General features: G+C 44.0%; 1 protein-coding gene across 1 annotated transcript; it reads right to left on the bottom strand.

The window, feature by feature from the left end:
• Window positions 1–6579: 6579 nt before the first annotated feature.
• On the bottom strand, window positions 6580–9754 carry LOC147634878 (cyclic dof factor 3-like). Its single transcript, XM_086804091.1, has 3 exons — window positions 9238–9754; window positions 8898–9102; window positions 6580–8341 (listed from the first exon to the last, which is right to left on the bottom strand). The coding sequence occupies exons 2-3, from the start codon at window positions 9063–9065 to the stop codon at window positions 6800–6802; spliced, it is 1710 nt and encodes a 569-aa protein (XP_086660217.1). The 5' UTR covers window positions 9066–9102; window positions 9238–9754; the 3' UTR covers window positions 6580–6799.
• Window positions 9755–12162: the final 2408 nt, after the last annotated feature.

The following is a 12162-nucleotide window of genomic DNA, read 5'->3' as shown; positions in this document are numbered from 1 at the left end:
AAATAAGTGTTGTGGCGGGGACAGTACGGTCGCCCTGTAGGGTAATGACTCTACCTCCATGCTCAAAACATAGCGTATTATGTAGGTAATTCTGAGCTAGACTAGGGCCCAAGCCATACAGCCACTCCCTGCCTAGATATACGTCTGCTCTGGCTAAGTGCATGACCTGAAAGTCAAGCGGAGCCTCGTAGTCCTGCATAGCTAATGGGACCCCCAATACTACGGTATTCCATACCGTTTTGTCATATCCGTTGGCTAGGCCAACAGTATACTCATGATCACTCCGGGTCTCAGTCAACCCCAACTTCTTGACTAACAAGTAGTTCAAGAAGTTGTGGCTAGCTCCATCATCAATAAAAACTGTGACTCTACGGCCACCTATGGTGCCATACATGCGCACCATGTCATGCGGACCTACAGTAGGCTGCCACATCGCTGGTGTCACTGAACAAGCGTGATGCTCATCACAATGACACACTGTCACCTCTCTGAACTCTGCGGAACTGAGAGGGAGTCTCTGCACTGTATGCAACTGCCTAGAGGATTTACCATCTTTTTTGGGCTCGTTGCCACTCGTGCTGGCTTTAGGCTTTGGACACTCAGCCTTCGTGTGCCCTACATCATTGCAATTAAAGCAACAATTTTCCTTTCGCGCTTTAATATATTGCTCTTTCTTTTGGATTTCGATGTCTCTTTTCTTCTTGGATGGTCGCGGTTTTTTAGACCAATGACCACCCTGTCCTTCCTGGTCCGTCCTATCCCCTTGTTTATCACTGCGGAACCCTTTTCTTTTAAGACCTGACCTCCTCTTTTCACTACCCTCGGCCCTGCTAGAACCACAACGCGCACTACGGCGCTTGATGTCATCGAATATCTGCGCATACTTAATTGCCTCTGCTAAGTCTTTAGGCTGTAAGGGCTCTACATACTCAAGGTAATCATCTTTGAGGCCTCTTTTAAAGCCTCGCAATGTCTGGAATGCATCGATCCCCTTTAGCTTGAGTACTATCTCCCTATAGTCTGAGATGTATTGAGTCAGGGATTTGTTCTCCATCGAGCACTTGTCCCATAACTCCCAGCTTCTCTCCGCCTCATTAACAGGCAAAAACTCTTTTCGAAACATCGTTTCAAACTCCGTCCAAGTGGCAGGACGAGTTGTCAAACTCATCCACCACTTGTACGCTTTGCCGGTTAATGAGAGGCTAGCCTCTACGGGTTGTATCCGGCTAGGCTGCTGTCGCAGCGCGTGCAAATCTGACCACTTCGCTAGAAACATATTGACCGAGTCCTTGTTTCTCTCCTTCTCCTCGCCACCAAAACTAGGCGGCTTTAAGTCTTTCAATAACGACAAAGCTGTCTCTACGGACGGCCCCACAGGCGCATCGGCCTGTACTCCTGCAACCACTGGTGAGGCTATGCTCACCCGTGCCGCAGGAGCTCGGCTACCACAAGGAGTCGGAGTACTAGCCGAGGCGGCTGTCAGTGCATCTAACCGTGTGGAGATGCTCTGTAGCATTGTGACTAAGTCAGCCTGGACTTTACCCATATTGTTTAGTTTGGCATTAAGATATTTAAAAAGTCCACTAGAGAGCTCCGTCTCTGTCAGGACGTCAGCAGGGTCCAATAGGTCATAATCATCGTCGTCATATCCCAAGAGGTCCTCCTCGGTCCCCTCGACGACGTCAGTGTTCATGTCATCTGGCTCATCGGCCAGAAAGGGGTCATCTGCTTCTATTGCGGCCCGCTACGGGCTTGCTGGGTCCTAAGGCGGGGTCAACAGATGAGGAGGGCGTTGGCGGATCATGCGTGATCGACGATCGCACTCCGGATCGGACAACGGTCGGGCGTATACGGCCTGACAATTCGGTGGGGTCAAACCCGCGACCAAGGACAAGAGACCTGAAAACCCTAGAGAAGTAGAAGGCGGTGGGGACACACTACGCCCAGCAGACATCTTTAATTCTTGCACAAAAAACAATGCGAGAACTTGGAAATTACAAAAAAAACGCTAATAAATGAGCAGTGATGGAGAGAGAATAGTCACCCCCCTTACGGTCGCCTACGACTGTCGTCGTCGACTGTCGATTTGTGTTGCGCTGCGAGTCTCTACAAGCGTCGCTACTCCGGGATGCTTCGATCCGAGAGAAAAGTGCCTGCAATTCATAAAAAAATTAATTTCCTCGGGAAGCTGTGCCTGAAACATCCTGGATTATCCATCCACTGCTGGGATTATCCCTCCGCTACCGGGAGAGAAGTGTTCGTTTGATTTTTAAAAATGAAATAAAATTATAAATTAAAAATATTAAAAAATTACCACTTGTGGCTGGCCGTCGGCTGTTGGCTTTGGTTGGCCGCCGCCTATTGGCTTTGGTGGCCGCCTGTGGGTTGGTCGCCGCCTATGGGCTGGCCACCGCCTGTGGGCCGTGGCTGGCCCGCCGCCTGTGGGCCGAGCAGGCCGGCCGCCCGTTAGGGCTGGCTGCTTGCAGGGTTGGCCTTCGACGGTGTGCGCCTGGCGGCTTGGGCTTAACTTCGCCCGCCCAGGTGGTCTTCGCCCCCCTTCACAAGTGGATAGCAAAGACGTCTTACACGTCCTGGGGCTGGTCTTCGCACCCCCCACACAGAATCAACGACAGCAATTCAACATTCTTTTCGTGGCTGGCCGTCTGGCCGTGTGGTTGACTGGCCGCCGGGGCAGCATTAGGCAGTCGCCGCTGCATGGCCTGGCTAGCCACCTGTGTTCGCCTCGTTAAGAGGTCATGGGGCTGGTCTTCGCCCCCCCTCACACAGTGGACAGACGCAATGCTACTTGCTCTACACCAGGCGACCTCTCCTCTACACCAAAATGAAAACGTTTTCTGCAGACAAGCTTCAACGCCAAAAGAAAAACGAAGTTGCTTACCTGCAACGGAGCGATTTGGTGTGTGCGACGCAGAGAGAGAGAGAGAGAGAGAGAGAGAGAGAGAGAGAGAGAGAGAGAGAGAGAGAGAATTCTTCCTTTTCAATTCTGGCCGCCTTCCTCCACACACTCCATTGTGGAGATAAGGATAAAATTTTGAATGGTTGAAAACCATTGAGTGGGCTCCGGTCCCCCGGTCACGCACGGCCAATCGAAACTCACGCTCTGGTACCAGTGTTAGATTATCGTAATACCACTACGGGCATTACCACAGGAGGGGACGGCCTCTGGCTCACCACCCAGCCATAGAGGAAGAATGAGGATTGCCCCTCATCCCCCATGCTATATAGTGTGTGGCCTGCCGTCCACACTAGCCTGGCCGCCCATGACTCCGCATGGGCGTCCTCTCCCACTGAACCCCGGATGGCCAAGGACCCATCCGGTCTGTCGTCGTCGGTCTCACAGGCGTTACAGCCTACGTGATAGACACCTTCACAATCTCTTTAAGAATTACAGACCCTTAATTTCAATCTCATTCTTTTAAAAAAATATCCTTTCAATCCATACATTTTTACATCCCCCTACCCAAGGACACTTCACAATCTCTTAAAGAATTACAGACCAATAAATAAACTTATCCTTAATCTCATTCTCGTTCTTAATCCTAAATCAAAAGCATGGCATATAATAGCCCCATATTAGGATTTAGGATACTTGTGAGGAAGATTTTACATGAAAGTTTTCTCTTAAAATTTTTATTTTCACTTTTTCATTTGTTTAGTAGGTTAGGGGGGAGTGCACAACACCCTTTTTTCCCACTTATCCTAATCAATATGTGGATTGGATGTGAAAGAGTTGATTAGAATGGAAATCATGTATACATCACCTTGGAGATTGAAAGATAAATATTTGATTGGGATGGACACCATGTGTATATTGGGGCCTCTAAAACCATTCAACTGGTCTTTCACAAAGTTGTCAAGTGACACCACTAGTGCTAACAAAGGAAAGAACAAAGTGGAGGAAATATCCGAACAAGACTCCATCATGGACCCAACTTCCAACTTCATTCAATGGATGGAGGAGGAGATGCAACACTCAAAAAGGGAGTTAGAGCACACCTTTGCCAACAATATCCCTTGAGTCCCAAGGAAGAGATGTACTAGGAAGCCCAAAAAAACACAACAAGAAGGGAAGCAAAAGAATCAAAGGACCTTGAAAAAAAGCATGAACAAAACAAGTTGGGGTGTTCATGCATGACTTTTTCAAATAGTCAAGCTATGAGTATCTCAAGTTTTTCATGTCCAAAAAAGTTATTCTACAAGTAGCATGAATCATGCTTGTCCTGATCAAGCAAACCATAAAATCAACTAAAAAGCAAGAAATTCAAAGAGCTCAATTAGCGTAAAAAACCAATAGAAATCTTCACGGTGTTAGGATATCGAGTCTTTCATGCCTAAAAAAGATGCTCGGATAGTAGCATGAATCATCTCTAGCCCTTCACAATTATCAAATGAACCACTAAGGCACCTCAAAAGCAGTAAAATTGAAAGATCAAAACCAATGGAAATCTTCATGCTGTGAGTATCTCAAGTTATTTGCACCCAAAAAATGCTTTAGATTTATCAATCAATATGATAAAAGGGAGTCATGAAGGTGTAAGAACAACAAAAATTTAGTCAAATACGCCAAAAAAAATAAAAAATAAAAAAAAATCACACCGTGATTATCTTTTTTTTTTTTAAGAAAAAGGGAAAGAAAAGGGAAAAAAACTAATCTTAACACGTGTGTCACAGCACTTGTTCTCTCCTTAGTGATTGTGTTTACGTGCATCAATTGCATCCCAAAAGATTTGTCTAGGCTAACATCCGAGTCATCATTTTTCTCTCTTCCTTCTATCGCAAGCCCATCATAATCACGGAAAGGCTGCTGACTTGCATTGGACCTGAATTTCTTTAAAATTCGCGTATAAATATCCACCTTGGTTATTCATGTCACAATACTCATATGTACTGCATAATCTACTACTAACCTTGGGTCACAATTTTGAAAGTGCTCGTATCAGCATAATCACCAAGGATTTCTAAAAGGCATTAGGTAGCACTTATAGGCACAAGCCTCATGGTCAAGCTAGACAACTAGAACACACCCAAATCTTTAGGTGTCCTACAAGATGTGGAGATCAAAGACCTTCGAACTAAGTTGGGTCATACACTATGATCTTCAGAAGGCCTTACATGCGAGAAGCAAGACTAATTCATGATTGGGAAACCAATCACATTAATATATGCGATGGCAACAACCAATCCTTAAAGATAAACCAAGAGAGAGGGAAGACTTATCCCATGGATCGAGGCATCCTCGCCAAGGAGTCTCATACAACTATCTATGTCGTTTCTGTCAACACGTGTAAATATTATAACAAGTTGTTAGATAGTGAAGACGAGAACCAAGACTACGAGCCGCTCCCAGAGCTGGCACTGATTCGGAGGCATCTCTTGGCAACCATGGACACTCTTCTACAAAAGCTTAGAACAAGGTTAGCAAGACTAGACGGAACGGAAATAACCTCCTTGCTCATGCTCAATGCAACCAACCAATCCAAGACATGCACTCTACAAGATGTAAAACTGTCAAAATATTGACAGAGATGCTAAAGTTTTGCTAGCATTACAGTCTTGTACCTTCAAAAATGGAAGTGCTAGCAGCACTAGTGATACTTGGGTGTTTTTTTTTTTTTTTTTTTTTTTTGTATGGGAGGACAGCAAGCCTTACAGCCCCCTCCCCCTCCCCGGAACTAGGGGCAGGGCTCTTAGGTAGTGCAATCATCATTACAACTTAATTAATTTAGCATTGGGGAAAAGGCCTTATGTGATCACCATCACCCCTCATTACAAAGTTCTCTTAAATGTCATCAAGTGAGCTACAACAGTAGAAAATGGCATGAAAATGGTCACCACTCACAAAGCTATTGCTAATTTTATTGTTTACCAAAGTTCCACAAATTTTAACTGTCACCTCTCATAAACACCTTACGTGGGGTTCCCACAGGCAATTAAATGCCCCATCCCATTTGGCATTCCCATGCAAAGAAATTTAACGTGGCAGGCAACTTAGCCAAGGAGTTCTCGAATCTCAACTGTGCCCTTTCTGGCAGAGTTGCAGCATGGATGGCAAAGTTGCAGTAAATGCTTCGAAGGCCAAGTTATCTTTCTGCCAAAGTTGCAGCATGGATGGCAAAGTTGCAACAAATGCTTTCATGGTTAAATTACCTTGGCCGTGGGGAACCCACCTTACCCCTCCCTCTTTTTTCCTTGCTCAAATCATACTCTGGACCAAAAAAACATGCAAGATCTACTAATGCACAAGTCAGCTTGCTTCACAAGGATGACCAAGCCATCGGGTGGCCTCCAAAGCCCCCACCCTACCCCAAGTCGCAGCAGTAAACTTGCTTTTCTGCCATGGAGTGTGGGCATGCAGATGTTGTGAAGCCACCCTGACCTTACAAAATTGTTTGAAAATGATGCAAATGACTGATTAGGATGCTTGTATGTTCAAACTCACCACCTTGCAAACTGATTAGGATGTTGTGAAGCCACCCTGACCTTACAAAATTGTTTGAAAATGATGCAAATGACTGATTAGGATGCTTGTATGTTCAAACTCACCACCTTGCAAACTGATTAGGAAGAAATGCCCCAAAATTGTAATAGACAACACCTTACAATATGTTGAACGCTCAAAATTGAGCTTTTTGTAAATGTACAAAGCCTGCAGAATTACTAGGCAAGCAACTATTTATATGCCCAATCCAAACCTATTATGACACAAATTAACCACTCCCTACATGGAAGCTCGACACCCTCTGCTACCTTACCTTCCAGATCCCATAAACAAATATGCCTAACCATTTTCATTAAACGCTGCAGATCTAGAGAATGCTGCCGGATTTGTGTGCCATTTTGGGGTTGTTGATTCACATGTATCCTTAGTTTCTGACTTGATTTGGAAAGCACCTACAGGTGATGATGCTGGTCCATCTCGCAACCCCAATGTTGTCCATATGGAACTCCGAGCTGCATCCACTGGATCATCTATTCTGAGTGTCTTTGGGACCCACAGACATCCTTCAGAACGTGAGCTCTCCAGCTGATGCTTCCGCACGGTACTCGCTAACCCAGAATTTTGCATCACAGCTGCTGCTGCTGGACCCCATGGCACAGTCCATGAGCCAGCCCATTCTAATGGGGGAGGCCCCCACATTGCTGGGTTCATTAGAGGCCAAGGAAGACTTGTCCATAAACCCCCTGGAGCCCTGTTACATGCCAATAGATTTGGTGGGGGTAAGACTGCTCCTCTGTCAAAGGTGCTGGATGCTCCAATGTTGGCAGGATTGTTCCAAGCCATATTACTGCCGAACTGCCAAGGTCCACCAAAGTTAGAGAAACCACCATCTTTTACCTGTATGGCATGACCATCACTGCCTGCATCCACTTTGTGCTCATCTTGTTGACATACCATACCAGCTGCAACCAGCTGAGTGGTGACGGGAGACCCACTGGCGGGTTTGTCTGCAGACAGCACCTTAACTGTTGGTGCGTTGTGGCTTTTGTGAGTTGAATTGCTTATGCTGCTCTCAACACGAGGTTCATACTCCAATGAAAGCTTGCCTTCCACCCCCACTTTGCAATCAGTTGGAGAAATGGTCTGCCCATCAAACCTTTTGTGATTCTGCACAGCTGCACATCTTTGCATGCTTAGAGTGGTTGCAGCCATACTTCTACAAAGAGGGCTCTCTTGACCAAAACTGGGCATGATACTTCTTGTTGATGGACTATCCAAGGCTGGAACAGCTAGGGGAAGCACATGGAGCCTCGGGTGTTGAGAATGCCCCATCTTCAACTGGTTGCTTGGGGTTCCAACTGGAGTAGAAATGGCACCAGAGCATTTCTGATGGGCCATGTCTCCTGAATCACTTCGGACTCTGATTGTATCAGACACTACTATATGCTTTTGATGTGAAGCAGAGTGCTTATTCTTTCTGCGACCAGCACCGACTGGGACATTACGAAGCGTGCCTCCGGCAGTCCAGTACCGTTGGCATTTCCTGCAGAAATGGCGAGGCTGGTTCACATTGTAGTTGTTGAAATAGCAGAACTTGGTGTCAAGGCTTTCACAACGGGGACAAGGAAGAGGCTTATCTGGCCTTTTGGGCATCTTTTCATGTGCTGCATGACCTTGGGCATCCTCTCTTTTGGCCATACTGGTTTCTGTGCACAGTGGAGCCCTGACTAGGCTTTGAAGGCCACCAACAACCTTCTGGCTAGGGATAAGGCCCACTTCTTCACACCTGCCGTTGCTACCCGAAGAGCTTCCCAACTCATTTGAGACTAGCTCCATATGCTCGCTCCCTTCTTCGGAGAGTGGTGCCTCCGACTGGACGTCCTGCAAATGGCAGCAAATGTAGAGAAAATGAAGTTGTTCCTAGCTAGTAAATTGCATTGAACCTACTAACACCAAGAAAGGAACTACATCTTAAGGAGGGACCACTCCAAGATTGTGAAACTTTTAAAATTTCTTACGATGATTGGAGCAGTCTGCTACTTGATTACAAATCCTTAAATCCAGTTGAATATTTTACAAATCCCATAATGCCAAACGACATCATGAATAGAACTGCACCATGTAACTTTGCCATAACAGCCCTTCTCTCTCTCTCTCTCTACTACTACTACTACACACACACCCCCCACCGCACAGCACATACTATGCCATCAAAGTCCTTCACAAAAACAGGGGCTATATCACATTAGAATCCTTCACAGATTATTTAGAAAACTAAAAGGTCAAAAATCCATAGTAAAGAATTGCCAAGCAGTATCTTTACAAAAAACAGAATCTCTAAGACCGAATTATGCCTTGATTACATTTTTATAGACATTTTCAGAAATGAAGCATGATTTCTCATGCTGTACCTCACAAAAAGAGGATATCTCCTGACCTGTTGGGAACAAGGTTGCACATTCAGAACAATGGAGATTTCTTCAAATGGCTCATATATACTGGTCGATGCCACAGGGATGTCCCTCCCAAAAAGCTTGATGGCAGGGTCTGTGTTAGCCCAAACTCTAGCTCCACCATCTCCATTATCAACCTTACCTAAGGACATTTCTCTGTATAACTACAACAATGGGTACAGCCAAAGCCTGCAACAAGCAAAACCCCCTTTAAGTTAGATTAGATTAGGTCAACCCATCAGCTAAAAGCAAGAGTTTCAATGCTTCCTTCGTAGTTATGGTGATTTGAACGTTTCTTGTGTGTACAGTTGATGGTAGAATCACCTCTTTGATGATAGTGATGATGGCAGACCATTTCCCGCACAGTGAGAAAGCCTGCAAATTTTGGGGATTAAAAAGAGGGGAAAAAGGGTCTGCTGATGTGGAGAAAGCGGAAAAGGTTGGGCAGTATTTAAAAATGCACAGAAATTAGCATATTAGATAAGGCTCTTTTACATCGAGGACCCACCCCTTCACGTGTGTAAAACGTCCTCCACCACAAATCTAAAGGTGTGGCTTATACGCTCCACTCGCCCAACAGAATGTCTTTTGTGTACCCGTGTGTATGGTGTGTGTGTGTGTGTGTGTGTGTGTGTGTGTGAGTGAGAGAGAGAGAGAGAGAGAGAGAGGGGGGGAGAGGGGGGGCAAAGCTCAAGAGAGGTGTGTGTCCATGCGTGAACACGTTCATGCATGCTTTGTATTCTCTCTCTCTCTCTTTCTCTCTCTCTCTCTCTAACACACACGCACCACACCTTTATGTTTATGAGGTGGTCTACATGCAAATCTAAGACACCACCTTCATGAGTGCACATGCTCATATGAGCTTTGCATTTGAACCATCATACACACACACACACAATGTGTGGCGTGCGCGTATTTGGACCACACACACACACACACACACACACACATGTTCATATGAGCTTTGGATTTGAACCATCACGCACACATATTGTGTGTGCACATAGGGGCATGTGTGTTTTGGGGGGGGGCGTCAACTAACATTACAACTGTGAATTTGCAACATAGTCCATCCTTGCCAACAAATTGTTGGAGAATGTGTGAACACCTTCAGTCTTCCTTTTGGCAATATGGTTGGATGTGGCAAGTATAGTCATGAGCTAGATACAACGCTTACACTATAGCCTTATCCTTTAAAAGCTTTTGTGAACGTCTTCATAGAACAGCGAAAGCATGTGGAGATGGTGCCGTGATCAAAAGCTTGTACAATTCCACTTGTTTGGAAGGAAGCGCACACAATTTCATATATGTGAATTGCCCCATAATGTGACTCCACATACAAGCAACACCCGGAGCTACATAACTTTTCTTTGTTCAATTTCCAATGTGCCTTACTTTTTTGTAACATCCCTTTCACTTCCACCTGATGGCTTCAAGCCCATTGAATATTTGTGTACTAAAGCACTAGGTTGAGTAGCTTCACCATACCTCTTCCCATCAAAGCCAACTCATCAAGTACCATAAAGATGCTTATAAAGGACAATGAAGCATACCACACCTTTCAAGCAAAGGTATCCCACTAACACTTTTTGCTCCTTTAAAGTTTTAAAATAAGCTTTCTATCCATTTCCAATGCCCATCATAGTCATCCTCCTCCTGCTCCTTTTTTATGTTTCAACTTATCTTTATGTACCACTATCTTTATTCAACCATGTTCAAAATGATGCAAAGGTACAATATTGTCTCGATTAGCTTTGGGTATAAAAGTGAAAGAGCTCGCGACTTTATTGTATATGAGAATATATATGTTTCATCTAACCCTAAGTTGTTTTACTTATCCTTATTGTTTGATAATTTTTACATGTAAAAGAAGGTTGGTTTACAAACCTAAACATATGCATTCAAATGGGTAGCTTATGATACGTGGCTCGGTCAAGTATAACAAATCTCACATTGAAAAATAGTAATCACAAATGTACTTAAGTTTAGCCATAAATAAAGAGGTAACATCATGAACAATGTAAAGATACCATGAAGGTTCATGCAATAAATATGTCTATCAAAAATCATACAAGGTTAATGCAAATGTGAGACTTTTTTTGGGGGGGTTTTCTAATGGAACCTAAAAAATCTATAAATCCACAATGATTTTTATTATGGTTAGCTATATGGCTACTTCCTTTCCACATAACTATGCACATGTCAACTTATTCATGAAAAAAAATTGTTGCATGGTTTTTTCTTGTCCAACTATGTGAAGCCACTAAAATAACAATAAAAGAAGAAAAGAAGTAAATTCATCAATACTTCTCTCCTAAATAACTCACTTTAAACACAACTCAAAAGTGTCTTCTTATGCTCACCTTACACTTAACTAGCTTATTTTCTTGAATTATTTTTTCACATTTAGAGTGTTAAAAATATTAAACACTCTAAAGAAGTACATTCATCAATACTTCTCTCCTACTCACTTTAAACACCACTCAAAAGTGTCTTCTTATACTCATCTTGCACTTAACTAGCTTATTTTCTTGAATTATTTTTTCACCTTTAGAGTGTTTAAAATATTTAATAGGAATAAAATTTGTCTCCACCATAAAAGTGACTCCAAGACATCTCTATGTGCATATGTATGTGTGTATGTGTGTATGGAGACAAAGGTAGCAACGCACACGCACATGCAACAAGCAAGGAGAGAGAGAGAGAGAGAGAAGCACAACACTCAAAATATATGGATGAGAAAAAGTGGAGTACAAGTGAAGTGACATGATAAGGTCACTTACACACACTCGAGGGAAAAAGCCTCCTAAGGATAGAAAAGTGCCCAGACCCATTATTAGCCTATATCCAATGGCTACAAATCCCCCCTTAATAATGATGTGAGCATGTATAGGGATCATGTGGCTGATCAATACCCAAATGGCAATCATGTGCAGCGATTAACCACATGTGCTGGGATCATGTGGCTACTCAATTCCCAAATGGCAAGAAGTCTAAAGCTTTGCGCGAGAAACTTTGGGCCTCTCTCATTTGAGAGAGCCTTCATGAACATATCTACTGTCATGTGTAGACACATAAGCCATGCTATTCTTATCTACAGCAATGAGCCTCTTCCTGACATAATGATAACGTGCCTCAATGTACTTTGTGCAAGCCTGAAACACTAGGTTCCCTGACAATGACTAATGCACTCTAGTTTTTCAGTGAAGATGGAGTTGGGGAACTTCTCCAACACCAAGATTTGCCAAA

The sequence above is a fragment of the Cibotium barometz genome, chromosome 10 (assembly GCF_041138505.1).
Source record: "Cibotium barometz isolate CiBa-2024 chromosome 10, ASM4113850v1, whole genome shotgun sequence".
Taxonomy (NCBI): domain Eukaryota; kingdom Viridiplantae; phylum Streptophyta; class Polypodiopsida; order Cyatheales; family Cibotiaceae; genus Cibotium; species Cibotium barometz.
This window is presented reverse-complemented; position numbering and strand designations above follow the sequence as displayed.